The sequence below is a fragment of the Vitis riparia genome, chromosome 17 (genome assembly GCF_004353265.1).
Source record: "Vitis riparia cultivar Riparia Gloire de Montpellier isolate 1030 chromosome 17, EGFV_Vit.rip_1.0, whole genome shotgun sequence".
Taxonomy (NCBI): Eukaryota; Viridiplantae; Streptophyta; class Magnoliopsida; order Vitales; family Vitaceae; genus Vitis; species Vitis riparia.
In genome coordinates this window covers 11,316,018-11,333,381 of record NC_048447.1, presented here as the reverse complement: position 1 = coordinate 11,333,381, position 17,364 = coordinate 11,316,018, and the positions used below count along the sequence as shown (strand labels likewise).

The 17,364-nt window shown below is 35.0% G+C and overlaps 1 protein-coding gene and 1 long non-coding RNA gene across 3 annotated transcripts; both read left to right on the top strand.

Annotated features, from left to right (window-relative positions):
- Positions 1–203: 203 nt before the first annotated feature.
- LOC117934494 lies at positions 204–8,231 on the top strand. 2 transcript variants are annotated; one of them, XR_004654493.1, is made up of 3 exons: positions 204–2,153; positions 2,436–5,208; positions 8,004–8,231. It is a non-coding gene; the product is annotated as an uncharacterized LOC117934494 (long non-coding RNA). The 2 variants fall into 2 exon arrangements; XR_004654494.1 differs by lacking the exon at positions 8,004–8,231 and having other exon boundaries at positions 2,436–5,659.
- A 4,129-nt stretch (positions 8,232–12,360) lies between these two features.
- LOC117904317 (TORTIFOLIA1-like protein 3) lies at positions 12,361–16,355 on the top strand. Its single transcript, XM_034816863.1, has 4 exons — positions 12,361–13,337; positions 13,411–13,519; positions 14,039–14,613; positions 15,328–16,355. The coding sequence occupies exons 1-4, from the start codon at positions 12,543–12,545 to the stop codon at positions 15,763–15,765; spliced, it is 1,917 nt and encodes a 638-aa protein (XP_034672754.1). The 5' UTR covers positions 12,361–12,542; the 3' UTR covers positions 15,766–16,355.
- The last annotated feature ends 1,009 nt before the right edge of the window (positions 16,356–17,364 follow it).

Genomic DNA, 17,364 nt, shown 5'->3' with positions numbered 1-17,364 from the left:
TTATCCTTTCTTGAGCACTTTTAGGCGGGTTCATTTTATTTTATTTTATATATATATATATATATATATATATATATATATATATATATATATATATAATTATTATTTTTTTAATTATTATTTTTTTTCCCAGTCAAAAAACAGATAGAAATTCTTATTAATTAAAAACAATATAGTTACCACATCATTGGTCCATGGTTTCAGTCACCTTGAGCCAATCTTGGTCCGCCAAATCATCCTCTCTGCCTCAAACTGTTCTGCAACTATCGCTCACTATGTCCATTCAATCCTCCACCATTCCAAGTCTCCAGACTCCTTCTCATGGGCTTGCACAATTCGCTTCTTCACTCAGCATGGCCAATTCAAAGGGGCTTTTGCTCTTTTGGTTCAAATGAAGAGGTGGGGACTGTGTCCCACCACATTTGCTCTGTCTTCTGCTCTGAAGGCGTGTGATAGAATTGTGTACAGAATGGGCGTGCTTTCCATTCATGGTCAGGTTCAGAAATTTGGGTTTTGTGGTGGTGGTGACGGGATTTATATGGAGACAGCTCTGGTGGATTTTGACTGCAAACTGGGTGATATGGAGATTTCAAGCAAGATGTTTGATGAAACGGCTGGCATTCGATGTTAGCAGGGTGTCTGAAGTCTGGGGATTTAGCGGTGGCTCAGAGGGTGTTTGATGAGATTCCGCAGAAAGATGTTATTTCGTGGAATTCCATGTTTTCGTGATATGCCAGATCAGGGGATTTGGAGAAGGCGTCATCCTTGTTTCAACAAATGCCCGAGAGGAATTTTGCTTCTTGGAATGCGATGATTAATGGGTATGTGGAGTTTGGGGATCTAGAATCTGCTAGAAGCTTTTTTTGATGCAATGCCGCAGAGAAATAGTGCTTCTTGGATGACCATGATTTCTGGGTACTCGAAATGTGGGGATGTTGATTCTGCGTGTGAACTATTTGATCAGGTCGGTGGGAAGGATCTGCTCTTGTTTAATGCCGTAATAGCTTGCTATGCTCAAAATAGCAAACTGAAGGAGGCTCTTAAGCTATTTAACATGATGCTCCATCCAAATGTAAATGTTCAGCCAGATGAGATGACTTTGGCTAGTGTTATATCTCCATGTTCTCAATTTGGAGACTTCAGATTTGGGCCCTGGATTGAGTCATATATGAGAAGACTTGGAATTGAAATGGATGGTCGTTTGGCCACTGCTTTACTTGACTTGTATGCTTAGTGTGGAAGCATTGACAAGGCATATGAATTGTTCCATGGTTTGAGGAAGAAGGATTTGGTCGCTTATACTGCAATGATCTTGGGGTGTGGCATAAATGGTAAAGCTATTGATGCAATCAAGTTGTTTGATAAGATGGTAGATGCCCAGATTTGCCCAAATTTAATTATGTTCACAGGGCTATTAACCACCTATAACCATTCTGGTTTGGTTGAAGAAGGCTACCATTGCTTTACCACCATGAAGAAGTATAATCTTGTGCCTTTGGTTGATCATTATGGAATCATGGTTGATCTTTTTGGCAGGGCAGGATGGCTACAAGAAGCACTTGAGCTAATAAAGAATATGCCTATGCAGCCTCATGCTGGGGTTTGGGGAGCTTTGCTTTTTGCTTGCAGGTTGCATAACAATGCTGATCTTGGGGAGATTGCAACTCAGCATTTCTTTGAATTGGAGCCTGATACAACTGGTTATTGTTTTCTTCCTTGCAATATTTATGTCTCTGGTGAGAGGTTGGATGATGTCAAGAGATTGAGAAAGATCAGAAAGGAGAAGACATTTTCCAAATACCTGGTTGCAGTTGGATGGAATTCTCTTGACTCCCTTCTAATAAGAAATATGCACTCACAAAACAGTGTGTCTGCTCCATTTTGGGTTCAATAACACTTCAATGACTTCATACTTCTGGTTTTCAGAGAACTATGTTCTCATATCCTACCTTTTGTAGTTTCATAAACTTGGAATTCTACATGACCTGGGTAGTTGGGTTAGAGTCAGATGTAGCTCCATTGTAATGGAATGGAAGCTAAACCTCTGGGAAGAAATGGAAATCTGCAAATTTTCTGATACTGAGGAAGGGATTTTCCTCTCATCCATTGTAAGATTGCTGAATACAAGGGTTGCCATCATATACCAGTTAAAGGTAGTAGCAATACTCTTCCTGCATCACTGTTATCTTTGTTCATTTTATTGTGAAGCAAGTTGCATGAATACAACATTCATTGCTAACAACTTCATCCCCTTCTTTGCTTAACAATTAAGTAATTTGTTAATAAAAGTACCACAGATCGATGAGATCTTGATATTTGATCCCTAACTTCTCCAATTCTTGTCAGAGTCTTGTGAACTATTCAATTTCTTAATGTTGTTTCTCTTGTTCCATTAATCTCTTCCTCATTCCAATAATTGTCTGTGAATTGTGCAGAACATAATTGGTAAAGGAGATTTTCAGCAATGATATATGACGTACTTACTGCAAGGTAATGAATCCTGGTACTAGATTGGAATCCTCTGAAACCTCCACATCACACTCCTTGCAGGCATTTCAGTTTTAGTCCATGTCCAAGCTGATAAGACAGAAAGAGACTTTGCTAAGTTCCTTGGAAGCTATTATCTTAAACATCTTGCAGAGCCCAAAACCCTGAGCTTTGGCAGAGTAGGATTGTTCAATTATGGAATGTCCTTGGATATGACAAATGGGGAAGGGGAAGGTCATGCTCCCGCTTTGAGTCATGTGTTCAATGTGCATTAAATGTCTCCTACATCAATAGTGATGATCAACTCAAAGATGCTCTTGCAAAACCATGATCATGTACGAGATTTGAGCTACTTTGTTCCAAGATTGGAGTCTATGGTTTTGCATGCAAATCTTTTGAGTCAATAACTCTAACCCGTTTCTCTCAGTAATTCACTATTTGATCATAAACATGAACACATGATATATCTTCAAAAATTGATTTTTAACATTTAAATGTGTGAAGCAATGTAGGCCAAGAAGATATTTGGCCACTTTGTTGAAAGCATCATTCACAAATTTGAAGTCAATCTTCAATTTTCAATTTTTCTGAAATCACCATGGATGCATTTCTTTATCTATTTTGCTCTGTAAGAAGACAACCATTGGTAAAAAATGTATTCATTTTAGAGGTTCTTCTTTCTCCCATTCTCTTATGAAGTTTTTCACTGTCAACTCTTATGACAAATTTTGATCAAAATCAAATGCTGCAGTCATCAAATTGAGCTGATCTTCAATGAACAATGACTGATTTATGTACAAAAGTATAGGCTATATTTGTGCATTGAAGGTGTTCTATGGAATTCCCCAAAAAACCACTCTTTGTCAAAATGCCCATTCATGGGATTACGTCCACAACATGTTAACCTTGGATCATGATTGCTTTACCTCATCCCTGGCCTTCTGGGGCATGCCATCTGCAGGCAAACCCCACTTATAACTCCCGATTTGTTTCATTCAATATTGTTTATGGGTATTTGTTTCATAATTTTCATCAAGAACATTATATACAGACTATGGATTGGCATATTTTGCAAGCATTAACATTTCCAGGAGTTGCTATTCACCAGAGGGATCTTGTAATAAAAAATTTTCTTTGTATATTTTACATCTTAGTTGCACAAGATGCAGCTTGCTAGGAATGCACTGTTAGGCGCTCTTCATCTGGTTGATTGTACTTAAGATAGAATTTGCTGTCAATTATTCTCTTCCTGCTTCATGACACAATTCTTATATATTTTCAAATGAACTCTAATCTTAGATAAATTGCATGAAACGCTATCTAATGTACATATTAACAATGCCTTTGTAAGAATAGTATGATGTTGGCAAAACTCAAACTTCCAAAGAAAACTGAAGCATCAATCAAGATTATACAATATGTGTCCTTTCTGCTCATCAAGGCTGCATTTTCAGCTTTGTAATCAATATGGTGTCATGGTTTCCTTTTCAGAACAGGCTGCAAGCTTATGTCCTTGCTGGATTATGAAGTTGCTTTGATGGGGTTTTGAGGTTGAACTTGCTCAAGTAATTTTCATAAACATGTATGAAGGAGGACAATAGTACCTTAAAGGAGAGTATATTCACAAGTACATTAGAGGTTTTGCTTTTAGTTTTTTCTATCAATCCTTCATGGTATTAACCTCAACTATGGATACTAATTATTTTGCACCAGAATCTTGTGTAACCATCTGCATATGGCCTATTATAATTTTTGTTCCTATTAGAGAATGGTGTTTGTGGCAAATGATTAGGATGTTTTAATCAGTTTTTGTCTGTTTTTTTTTTCAATCCTTGTTTGAAGCTAAAGGGCATTTGGCATTTTGATAAATTGAACTCATTTTTTCCTATGTAGGGAGTACAACATGTTAGGCTCCATGATTGTATTGAATTTGTAATAAACTCTGTTTGAACTGAGAAAATCTCTCAAACATTGACCGAAAAAGCAAACTAAGATGAATAATTAGCCAGGGATTATACAAGAATGGGTCTGATTTCTCTTATCCTTTAGTTTGGTTCTCTGAAATGCCTTATGAAGGAGAACCCAATTGACTAGGTTTTTACGAATTCTGGATGTTCCCAAAACTGCATTGCAATAGAAGGGTAAAACAAAGCTTCAGCAATTTCAGAAACAGTTCATTTGAGTAAATATGAGGTAAATTCATGACAATGAGCTGAAAGCAGAGTTATTTTGGATTACAAGCAAGATGGACTATGAATTGGCATATGCTTGTTAGTGGTTGAGCTGTATAAACTGAAATGATATTTTGTCTCACACCCTTCTGGCAGCTGGTTCCACTGGCACCCCCTGCTTACCTACCTGAGAAAGAAAGATGGAAATTTTACCTTCTAGATGGTATTTGGTAAGCAAAAACTGTTGTTTTGTTTCTTAACAACATAACAGGGACACTATTTGATAAAGATAAATTTCAGATAGGCTAAAGTTGGCATTTTCTCATGACATTACATCACTAATTTCTTGGTCTCTTATCTTATTCATCTGTATGTGTTTGTGCACCATTTCTTGAACTCTATGGTCTTTTGGTGGTGAACTAGAGTGTTGTTGCAGATGATTTTAAATGGTTATTCTGAGCTATAAATGCCATTCTTTCCACTGTTCTGCAGGGATGATCAGATCATTTTCCATGGACATTGTTGAGTATCCAGTGAGGCCAACTTTTGGGTAAGTTTCTCAGTATATTCCTCAGCAATCAATTGAATACTTTAATGAGCTCTAGTCCCTCTTTCAGCTTGAAGTTTTGGTGGTTGTGAGCTTAATGGCCCCAGACATTGTGGGCCAAAACAAGCCCTCTTTGTTGAAAAGATTTGAAATACTTTAAATGCAAAAAAAAGGACCTAAGATCTCCTATAAAATTGAATGAACCTGTCCCCATCTCAGGTTCACCTTTCCATTTCAACTTCTGCTAGGCAACCGACAACACAGTTTGCTATATAGTCTCTGCAAACTTCATTCTTATAGTAAATTTTGCAGATGAAATAGTACTATGCCCAACAAGTAGTAGGTGATCCTCACCCAAACTCACTTTGTATAGGAAAATGTCAAAAAATGTACTAAAAACCATGGCTGAACAGATGCTATATATAGTATAAGTTACCCATCTCTACTCTTGCTAGTGTAAATTGTGTCCCCTTCATATTTGTTGAAACTTGATGCATGTATTTCACCCAGTTGAACAAAGCATCATTGGCAATATCTTAGTCCCCAAAATGCCCTTTTGTTTTCTATCATACATGAGGAAATGATGAGTTGTTGAACCATTAGTCCCTTAGTAGTATTATTAGGCTATGCCATTTTTCATCGGAGTTTGTCTCATTAGGGATATATTCTTGTTTTTTTGCTTTAGGTAGAAATTGAAAATGAAGATAACATCATTGTTTTTTTAAAAGATAACATTGATATTATAAAAGTTTCATTAAATATGAAATTGTTTTTTATATAAGTTAAAATAGAACTTCAATAAGAAGCGTGACCTATTCAAACATTCTTATCTAATTTCTTATTTTTAATATAAAAAAAATTGGCTTTTTAATTAACTTACAGTTAGAAGACAATTAACAAAAACACCCACTAAAGAATGAAAATTTTTGTAAAATTTTCATGTGAATTATGTCTAGGCACGCAAAATCAACTTGATCAGGGGGCCAAAACCCTACTTGCTACCTGCATTTGAAAGGTTTAGAGTGGTGGGTGAGGTTGATTCTATTCACCTAATATGCTACAAAATTTTAAATCTTTTTCTTTACCATGCTTCCTTTGAATTATGTTTTGGATTAAAATATTTTCCATCTCATATTCATAAAATTTTATTAGAAATATTTTCCCAATTGGCAGATGACATGTGGCGGTTGGATTCCTTAAATATGATTATGATTTATCAACCCATGAAAAGTGACCCAAAGAGGATTGAGAAGGAAGCTTAGCACTATTACATCAAAAATTCAAATTTAAAAAACTTAAATCTCAACATAAGATTTTGGCTTATTATGAAAAAACAAGTCTATAAAAATGTTAAGAACCAGCCCTCAAAGGGGAAGAAACCAAAGGCCAATACATGAATGATTTGCTGCTTGCATGTGGGTGATCATACAATAAAATGCAATGCCATCTACCATTATTAATAACATGAAACACAAAAGTCATGGCTAAAAGAAAAAAATTAAAAAATAAAAATCAATGGAAAGTTGAGGGTCCACCACTAGTGACAGTGACATTTTTGCCCTAGAGGGACCCATTGTTCTCAATCATAGAAATAGTGGAAATATTTTCTTTAATTCTAAGTCACCCTGTCCATTGAGGTGGAAGATAAAAAGAGAAGCAAAGAGGAAAAGTACTTGTGGGTGGGCTAGCTCAAGGTTTATATAATAGAAAATTGTGGGTATGTTTGTTCCCATTGGTTATCATTGAAGTTGTCTATATGCCATTCTCCTTCTCCTCCTCCTCCACCTCCTTCCTTTAGGGTTATTATTATTTTAAAAAATTCACACATCATTAATTTTGATCCAAAATAAAAATGATATAATAAAGAGTTAATTTCATTGATCTGCTTGAGATTTTCTTTTAGTTAAATACACCTGGTCCTTATTGGTACGAGATAATTCACTTTACCTAATTGGATGTATCCTAAACGGAAGACATACCATAATACATAGAATCTAATAAAAAGGCAAATTCAAGATGTGTAAATAAGACTACTAATAGATTGGTATTCAAAAAGTCAATAAAACATTTTGTAAAAAGTGGAATCTACTAGAAATACCAACCACGTGGATAGACTCAATCTACATATAAATATACTAAATCATGCGAATAAGAAAAATAAGGTGACTCGAATCTTCATTGGCACCCATCAAATGTCTCATCTATCTTTTTTATTCGATATTTTCATTCACCTCTCCCCTAAGTTAAAATAAGTGAGATACTTGACGAATTTTCAAATCAATGTGTGATAGTTGCATTTAACTAAAGCCTTAATGGAGGTGAGTGAAATTAGCCCAATAATAAAAGGATTAAAACCTAAAACGCAAGCAAATAATAGTGACTTAAAACCTAAAGTACGATAATAGAAAAAACTATTTAATTACAAAGCATGTTTCTTTTTTTAGTATTGTTGAATGGGTTAAGTCATTCTACAGTTAGGAAACAATTGAAGAACATTACAAGAAGTTAGAAACAAATAAAATCAAAACAGAAAAATAAAAACAAAAACATATGGACACCTGATCATTTGCTTGCTTACTTAGAGAAAAAGGAAAAAATTGCAATTGTTGATCAGACCATCCCAACAAACTGGTCGTCGATCCCATTATTGGATTTGGGGGTTTCAATAAAAGACGAGATGACGAAGGCATCGACCCAAGGAATGTCTTTATGATATGAGGGTGCCTCCTAAATTAGAAACATTCATTTCTGAAACTATATGATGAATTAAACTTTAGAACTTGGATTGATTGATGCAGTGTGTCTCACTGAATTCAAGAGAGGGCGGTGGCACATGGGCTTTGGTTCAAAGAACATGGAGATTTTGGAGGCATGCGTTTTGAGGGGGTGGAGTCAACATTAGATATGGGCGGACCCATTGGGCGTGCCACATGCCCTTCTCTGCCCCCATGTGGGGGGGTCTCCTCACATGGGTCCTATTGCTATTGAATTGGCATTCAACATTTGACCACATCATCGTTTAGGTTCAGAGGTCTCTCTATCAGTGACCCTCCATTGATTAAATTCGTATCCAAAGAAATTTTTTTTTATATATATTTTTTATATTTTTTACTTTAATTAGAAGTTAGATAAATGGTTTGTGCTCTCAAGTTTAAAGGGCTAATTTTGGTATTAAATTCAGCTTTATCATATAAGTTAAAAAAGGACTTTCATAAGAAGTTTTTATCTAAGTCATTTTGAGATGAGTTGGATGTGCATATTTATTCTCACCTTATTAAAGGAATAATCAATGAGATGGCAAAATCAAGCCCATAATGGACAGAAATTTGTACCTATAAATAATTCCATGCATAGAAGCAGGAAAATATTAACAATTTTTAATTCCCTTATTTTAAGAATTTCCTTCTATAATTCACAATATATTTTTATATAAAGTTATAAAAAAAAGTAATAAAAAGGAGGTTTCTTTGAATTTTTTTTTTTTATTATGTTTGATTTAAGAAATATTTTGGAATTTTCGGGTATGTCAGATGGTGTTTTTAAAAATTGTTTTCAAAGTAATATAATGATATTTCATATATAAATGAAATACAAGACTGACGCTATATATATACTTGGTATTTCACTTATATATGGAATTTTTGGGCCTTTCGTGATAATTTATTTTCTAAAAACAATTTTTTGTTTTCTATATTTGCTTTTATTAAAAATACGGTTTATATATTATAAACATATTTTATGAACATGATATATTAAAAAAAAAGTTGGATAATATATCAAACCATTTAACGTATTCCATATTTGGTTGAATATAAGATATGATAAACATAGGATATGATAAGTAATAAGATGATTTATCTTTTATCTCATCATCAATCAAATATAAGATAGAATATAATATCACATCTTTTATCATACGTCATACATTATTATAACTTTGACTTCACCTTATATTTAAAAAATTATCATTTTCAAGTCAAGTCATAATTTAAAAAGATTAATTTGGTGTTACCTTCTTCTACAATAACTTGTCACATAAGTTGAAAAAGATTAATTTGGTGTTACCTTCATCTACAATAACTTGTCACATAAGTTGAAAATGATTTCCATGAGAAAGATGTTGACACATTTGTGAATTTTTTTTTTTTGGAAGTTAGAAAGATTTTTATTAAAAATACTCAAATAGAAAATTTTGGGGTGTTATTAAATAAATAAGAAAAAGGGGTGTGAAGAGAGATACAATAAATAGAAACATAGATAAAGATGTTTCTAAGTACAAAGGAAAAAATAGATAATTTTACATGCATATTTTGAGAAAAAAATTAAATTAAAAAAAATATAAGTTGTAAAAAGTTAATAATATATTATGATTTTTTTTTCTCTATTTTTATGTACTTCACCAACCTAAAAAGGATTTCTAAAAATTATAAAAACTATCTTATGCATTTGGTGATGTCATAAATTTAGTACATAGATCTAAATTGGAATAAAAAAATTATTTTTAATTTTTTGAACATTTATTTATCGATATTTATATAATTAAAATTAATTAAAAATTTATATATTTTCAAATTATTTAATATTCATATCAAAGAATTAAAAAAAGTGAAATAATTATAAATAACATATAAAAATAATTTATTAACTTTAAATCTATTTTTCACTTTTTCTTTCTTTTCACTTTTCTTTTTGTTTCCCTTTCTTCACATTTTCCCGACAACCAAACAAAACATAAAAAGTTTAAAAAATAAAAGAAAGAGGGAAAAAGGGATCTACTGTTAGACTCAATGGTAAGTATGAATCATTCAATGGGTCGAAGGTTTTGTGAATTCTTACCTAAAAAGAGCATGTTAATTAGTACATGGGCAGATACTGAAAACTCCAAAGGCTTCTCACGCATGGGTGTTATCATACTGGTGGTTGCCTTTCTTCGGTTCTCATTTCTTTTTCCATCATTTTCTTTTGGCCACCTCTTTTTGTCGGTGAGGTTTAGACAAAATTGATGATTATGTCATGTACTTCTTCCAACCTTAATGTTTATAGGAATTCGATTCCAAAAATACTTCCCGAAAATTTTAGTTATATTTTCTTGTCTTGATCCCATTCAACTAACAAAATAGTGACCCAATAACAAATTCTTTGTTTGGGCAAAGAAAATAAATGGAAAAATAACTGTATTTATTTTTATTTCCAATAAATAAGAGGTTTAATTGTAATAATGATGGGGTTAGTTTTTAGGGATTTGTTTCTTGAATGATTGGTATTGAACTGAAATCATAACATCCTTCCACCAACTCACCAACTTTGGCATCATTTCTAACCAAAAAGAGGGAGCAGAATTGAAACGCTTGGGAAAGTCTGAATTTTGCTTAAAGGCCTGTTTGGATGGTGGGGAAGTTGAGACTTGAGACCCACATTTGAGTAGTAGTTGCAACCGAACAATTGCATCCGTCACAACCAACACATTATTTGATTAGGTTTCCGATATTCAAATGAAATGTACGACAATGAAAAGAGATATAAGAATAAAATAAAATATTCGATAGTAATACTTTCGAATCAAATATTGGGAATTGGTGTTTTACACATGTAGTAATGTGAGATGATCGAATTAACGTGTTACTTAATGCGAGGGGTGTAAATAAGATCAATTCAATTAGTTTTTGTGTAAAAAATGAATCGAACCCATTAGATTTAGAGTAAAAAATGGAATCAAATCAAGTCATTTGAGGTCGATTTGGTTAAGCTTTGATGGATCAATTTCACCCTAACTTAATGATATTTTTTAATCATTAATCCAATTGTAAATTTGTGTTTATTTTGAGCCCATCCATTAATTTGAGTTCATATTAAACAATAAGTTTAGTTTGTTTTTAAAATTAATTGAAACAAACTTGGATTTGACGTTGAAAATATATTAAATACATTTAAAATTAATTTGATCATAAAATTAAAAAAAAGAATTAAATCTAATATAAAAAAGAATTTATCAAATATCAAATAATTATATATAAATTTTAGGATGTCGATCATGTTTGGTTTTTATCGAATTTTTAAAATTCTCAAATTTAACTGGTTTTTCTATTATTGAGAACTGAAATAATATAATTGATTTAATTGTTTTAAATCAATTTTTTAGATTTTACTTGCACGCCTGCCTAACGTCGTAATGAGTTAAGTTCGAGGCTAATAGAACATTGACTAGGGGCAAAGCACCATCCCTAATAGAGGGAAAAAAATGAACTTTAATTATTGGATGGAGTGGTGGTAGCATAATTGTAGGTGGCATGGGTCACGTGATGGATTAATTTGGGGGTAAAGCCGTAAAGGGTTGAGTGTCATCTGGCATACATGTAATTATCCGCGTGCTCTAAGCCTCAATAATTACTTCAGGACCATATGGGTATCTTATGGTAATAGCGAGGTCATAAATTCTAATCCAAAAAATGGATATGGAAAGCATTTTCATATGTTTCGGGAAAAAAATAAAAAAAGAAAATATGTTTGGGAAAATCGAAAGTAATTTTTAGTTCTTAAAAATACAAAATAGTTTTTTATTTTTAAAAATATGAAACAAGATATTTTTAAAGTTATATTTGGTTCTGAAAAATTTGAAGAGAAATATAAAAAAAATAAAATGAAAAAAAAATAAAAATTAATATATTATTTTTATTTTTATTTTAAATTCATTTTATTTATTTTAACTCTTAATATAAATATTAAATAATTTTAAAATACATAAAATTTTAACTAATTTAAATTATATTTTATTTTTGTAAATATTTTTTATAGTATAGTTAAATATAAAAAATAATTTTTTTTTATATTTTTTCTTTTTTTAATACTTTTGAGATCAAACATAACATAAATAATATTTTTTTAATTGTTTTCACTATTTTAAAAATTATAATTATATCGAATATGGAGAGTACTTAAATATGAAGCAGTATATTTATATTTAAAACATTTTTGAAAATACAAAAATAAATTAAAAATATTTTAAATTCTAAAATAGAAATTAAGGGAGGAGCAAAATGGGTATATGCAGCCATCACCGTGCCTTGCCTAAGACAGAGTTGGTTGAAACGACGTCGTTTTGTTTGATCTCTGATTACTCTCAAGCGGAGAGTCGGTTAGTTTAAAAGAGGGAACAAAGCACCCTGCTGACACGCAGACAACAGGGCAACACACCGGCCAACCACTAACTGCTGTAATTCTCCGGCAATGCCGCCGGTGATTCCTCCAGCGCCTCCACCACTACCGCCGTCGGAGCCCTAAGAGTGTCACCCCCAGTGCAACGCCGCTACTGGAATCTGACTGATCTCGAGGCTCCGACGATGGATCAGCCCAAGCAATCGTCGCCTCAGAACCTGAAACACCGGGTTTTCACCTGCCTCACCAAGCTTTCCGACCGGGATACCCAGTCCATCGCCGCCACGGAGCTCGAGTCCATTGCTCGAACCCTCACTCAGGACCTGCTCCCGCCGTTTCTATCATGCATTCACCAGACCGACCCCTCCGACAAGTCTCCGGTCCGCAAACAATGCGTCAGACTCCTCGGAATCCTCTCTGAGACCCACGGGGATGCCCTGTCACCCTTCCTCTCGAAAATGCTCTCTAACCTTATCCGCCGACTCCGTGACCCCGACTCCGCCGTCCGATCCACATGCATCAATGCCATCTCCGCCATGTCCTCTCACATCACCAAACCTCCGTTCTCCTCCATTGTTAAGCCGCTCGCTGAAACTCTATTCACTGAGCAGGATCACAACGCGCAGATCGGCGCCTCGTTGTGCCTCGCTTCGGCGATCGACGCTGCGCCGGATCCGGATCCTGCACTGTTGCGAAGGCTGTTGCCGAGGATCGAGAAGCTCCTGAAGTGTGATAGCTTCAAAGCGAAGCCGGCGGTTTTGACTCTAATTGGAAGCATTGTGGAAGCCGGTGGTGCGACGAGTTACAATGTGGTGAAGAATTTGGTGCCTTGTGCGGTGGGATTTTTGAGCAGTGAGGACTGGGCGGCAAGGAAGGCGGCGGCAGAGGTTCTTGTGAAGCTGGCTGTGATGGAGAGAGATATGTTGTCGGAGTTCAAGTCTTCTTGTCTGAAGACATTTGAGGCTCGAAGATTCGACAAGGTTTTGTTGTAGTTGTTGGTGGCAGTTTACTTTTTGTTTTGAAATGTGTATTGATTATGTGCTGGACTTGCAGGTGAAGGCTGTGAGAGATACTATGAATCAGATGTTGGGAGCTTGGAAGGAGATTCCTGATGTTTCCAATGATGTCTCGCCACCGCCGCAATCACAATCATCTTCCAAAGGTAAAAGAATGATATGCCCATTGTTTTGCTTTGAAGATCTTGATTTCACTTGCAATTAGGGAGAGACTTAGATGTTTAGTTCTGTTGCATAATTTATTTTTCCATCTTCGTCATTTAGATTCAATGTTACAAAAGTTTTTGGTGTCTGGGAAAAGTATTGAACTACAAAACCCTCAGATTAATGTAGTTTCTTTAGCATCAAACTGTAATCAGGTCATTGATAACAATTGTGCGGTTCTTTGAAACATTGGAAAATGAATTCCTTATTAAGTTTTGGGAGGAAGGTAGGCTGGAAAAGTCTTCAATCAAGGTCATGGTCTGCAAATATTTGATGATATCATGATAATTAATTTTATGATCTCAGTGATGAATCTCATCTGTGATATCAATTTTTTTTTCTATCAAAACTATGAGAGATGACCTCCATCTTATGTTCGGATTACTTGGAATCTGTGGCACTTGTCTAATATTTGTTTACTTTATTTCCATTTTCTGCCCTTTGGTCTGTTGTGGGTACAGAGAATGCAAGTGATGGGCGCTACCCACTTGAGTCCAGAAATTCTTGCACTGGTGGCTCTGAAGTGCCTCTGATGAGGAAGAAATCCATTCCAACCAGTATATCGCCTCAGCTCAATAGTTCATCTGCAACCACTGTGAGGAGGAGAGGTCCTGTAGATAAATCAGGTTCAGCAATGTTCCGGAAGCTGGAGCGTAAGAAGCCTTCTGATTTGAAAGTGGAAGTTACTGCTCCTCATGCTCCCTCTGCCATGAGGATTCGTGAGGATGGCCTTAAGAAGAAAGATGAGAAAGCTCCAGAAAGAGGGGAGAATGAGAAAAATAGGTTCACAAAGCCAGAAACAAGGCGAGTCCTCTTCACTAAGAATTCAGATGACATGATGAATAAGTTTGGTGGATTCAGGTCTGGATCTCGTGTGGTTCCATATCAAGAGGAGAATTCTGAGACTACTGTTGAAGTGAGTAACACTACTGAGGTTCCGCATAGAAACCATAAAGAGGGTGAGGATCTATCTCTGATCCGTAAGCAGCTTGTTCAGATTGAAAACCAGCAATCCAGTCTGCTAGATCTCCTCCAGGTATGCTCACAATTCTTGAAAATTTTGCTTCTACTAGATTGAGCTATAGTATCTGTTTATTCATTTAGATTTCTATTTAACTACTACCATGTGCCAAGTTAATTGGAGGTGTTAATTATTGAACTCAGTACTCACTATGTTCCTGGTTGATGGCATTAGTAAATTGCCTGTGATTAGCTCCTGTCTAAGATTAGCTTAATCAGCTTAGTGTTTCATGATGATCAAGAACACCTTTCATGGAACAACATGAATTGAAATCATGGTCAAGAACACCTTTTCTTTACTGTCTTAAATGCTGTAATACTTGCAAACTGAACTTGCATGTCTCTATAAAAATTATCAAGATTTTCAGATTGCTACTTGCAACTTGCAAGTTATGAACTATCACTCTGTGATACTAGTTTGCATGTTTTCTCTCAATTTTCTGCTCTTGAGTCTTCTATTGTAGCATTCTTGAAGTTAGCACTGGATATAACTAGTTAACTGCCAATATCCGGGACAAATTTCATGGCCAGTGTTCCTAGGAATGCTTATTACTTGTACAGCTGCTTTCTTATCTGGAGTTTGGATGATAACTTGGTTTTAAAGGGTGGTTGATACCTTGCATTCAGAGCTTGTAGATACTGTACATATCTATCCTGATGATTCAAGTAATGGTGCATTTTGATGAAATCTTTTTTGCACTTTTTTTTCTCATTCTCTTCTTATATTTAGAAATTCATGGGAAGCTCCCAGAATGGATTGAGATCTCTGGAGACGCGTGTTCATGGCCTAGAGCTCGCATTGGACGAGATCTCATTTGACTTGGCTGTGTCAAACAGAAGGATGTCAAGCACAGACACTGCAGGAGCCACATGCTGCATGCTACCTGGTGCTGATTTTCTGAGCTCCAAGTTTTGGAGGAAAACAGAAGGCCGGGGATCAACATCAAGGTTTTCTCCTTCTCATGCCACTCAATCAGGCACTGCCATGCGCTACATAGCTGGAAAGAATGACAATGCTGGAACATTCAAGTCGGAGAACCTAAGGTTTCGGCTCCAGGGTGGTGGTGGATTTGTTGTGAATCCATTGGCCGAGATTCCCAGTGATTCAAGGGATATTTCAGAAGTCTCGTCAAATAGAATTTCAAGGAATGCTCACGAGACTGCCTAGCCGTGACTGACAAATTACAAATAAGTATATAACCATGGAAGTGTAAGTTTCAATTCCAGCCTTATTCCACCTAGCTACGTCACGGAGTCTTACTATTGTTGATGAGAACTGCTGCATGATAGTTGGAACGTAAGGTTTGAGTCATTTTCAGCAGACAATGAAGAAGCCCCGATATAATGAAGGAAAGTCGAAGGCGGCTTATCTTGTTGCAGATATGCGTTGGGTAATAGAGCAGTTGCTTGAGGATTGCATAATGGAAGCACTTAGAGTTGAGTGAATACTGGTGGAAGCAGATTACCCTATAAAAGTCCATCTCTCCATACCCTCAGTAAAGTTGATTCAACTCTAATAATCCATTACTTAGTACAGTAATATTTTCCCATGTCATTGAATTCCTTTCTTTCAAGTAAAATTGAAGACGAGAGAGAGAAAAAAAAGAAGAGTTAACCGCCGCCATGTTGCAATGGTGGGACCTGTATAGAGAAAACGTTTTTTTTTTTTTGTTTTTTTTGTTTTTCTGTCAAAAACCTGGATGGGTATTTGTTATCACTGAATATGAAGTGAGAATGAAGGTGTGATTATGGTTACTACCTGATATCTTAAAACAGCAAATGGTGAGGGTTGTGAATGTTTTGGCTATGAGTACGAATGTTTATGAGACCTTTGGTAGAAACATTCAGAATCTCTCTTTTAAAGAAAACTTCATGAGCACGCTAAAAATTGCATCATGGTGGTTCTCATTTCTTACAAGCAACAATTAGGAAACCTGCACACTCCATAACGACTAATGATTCAATGAATGATGAACCTTCCATTTTTTTCCAAAGTTGAGCGTTGACAATTTGGCCATGTGAATTGCCACTTTCACATTGACGTAACACACAAAGAATATCGGAAGCATTATAAAAAAAAGTCGGGTACCCATCACAGCTACCCGGAAACTCATTTCCAATTATGGTGAATTCATGTTCATGGAGAAGTAGGTTTAGGGAACATGCACATCCCACCCGAACCTGAATACAGCACATGGATAAGGCAAAGCTCCATAAAAGTTTGGCATTGCATATCCCCACACTGAAGGAAAGACCAAAAATATGTTAAGTCTAGACTTTTAAGATGATGGTGAAAATTTCTAGTCATGCGGTTTGGTCACTAGCATCAGTCTCTTCCATTTTCTGCAGGGAAAAAAATAATTCAATCTCAAGTCAACTCTCTACCAAAAGAAATATGATAGTAATAAATAATTCCACAACACCCCAACACAATAAGCTAAGAGTCCATTTGGGAGTGATTTTGGTTAAAATGTGTGTTTTTGTTTCTAATATTATCATTAGAAGTGTTTTTAAAGAGAATCATTTAGTGTTTAGATATAACAAAAAAAGTGTATTACAAGTGAATCTTTTGACTTTTAAAAGTAATTTTCAAAAATTTGCATGACACCTAACTTTTGTGAGAAAGCACTCCAAAACATAAAAGGTAGGAAGCACTTTTATGCTTTTCAAAAGCACTCCCAAACAGGGTCTAATATGATGGGACATAACACAAATACATTAATCTTAAAAAATATATGTTGCATTTAACAGTTTCTGTAATTTAATA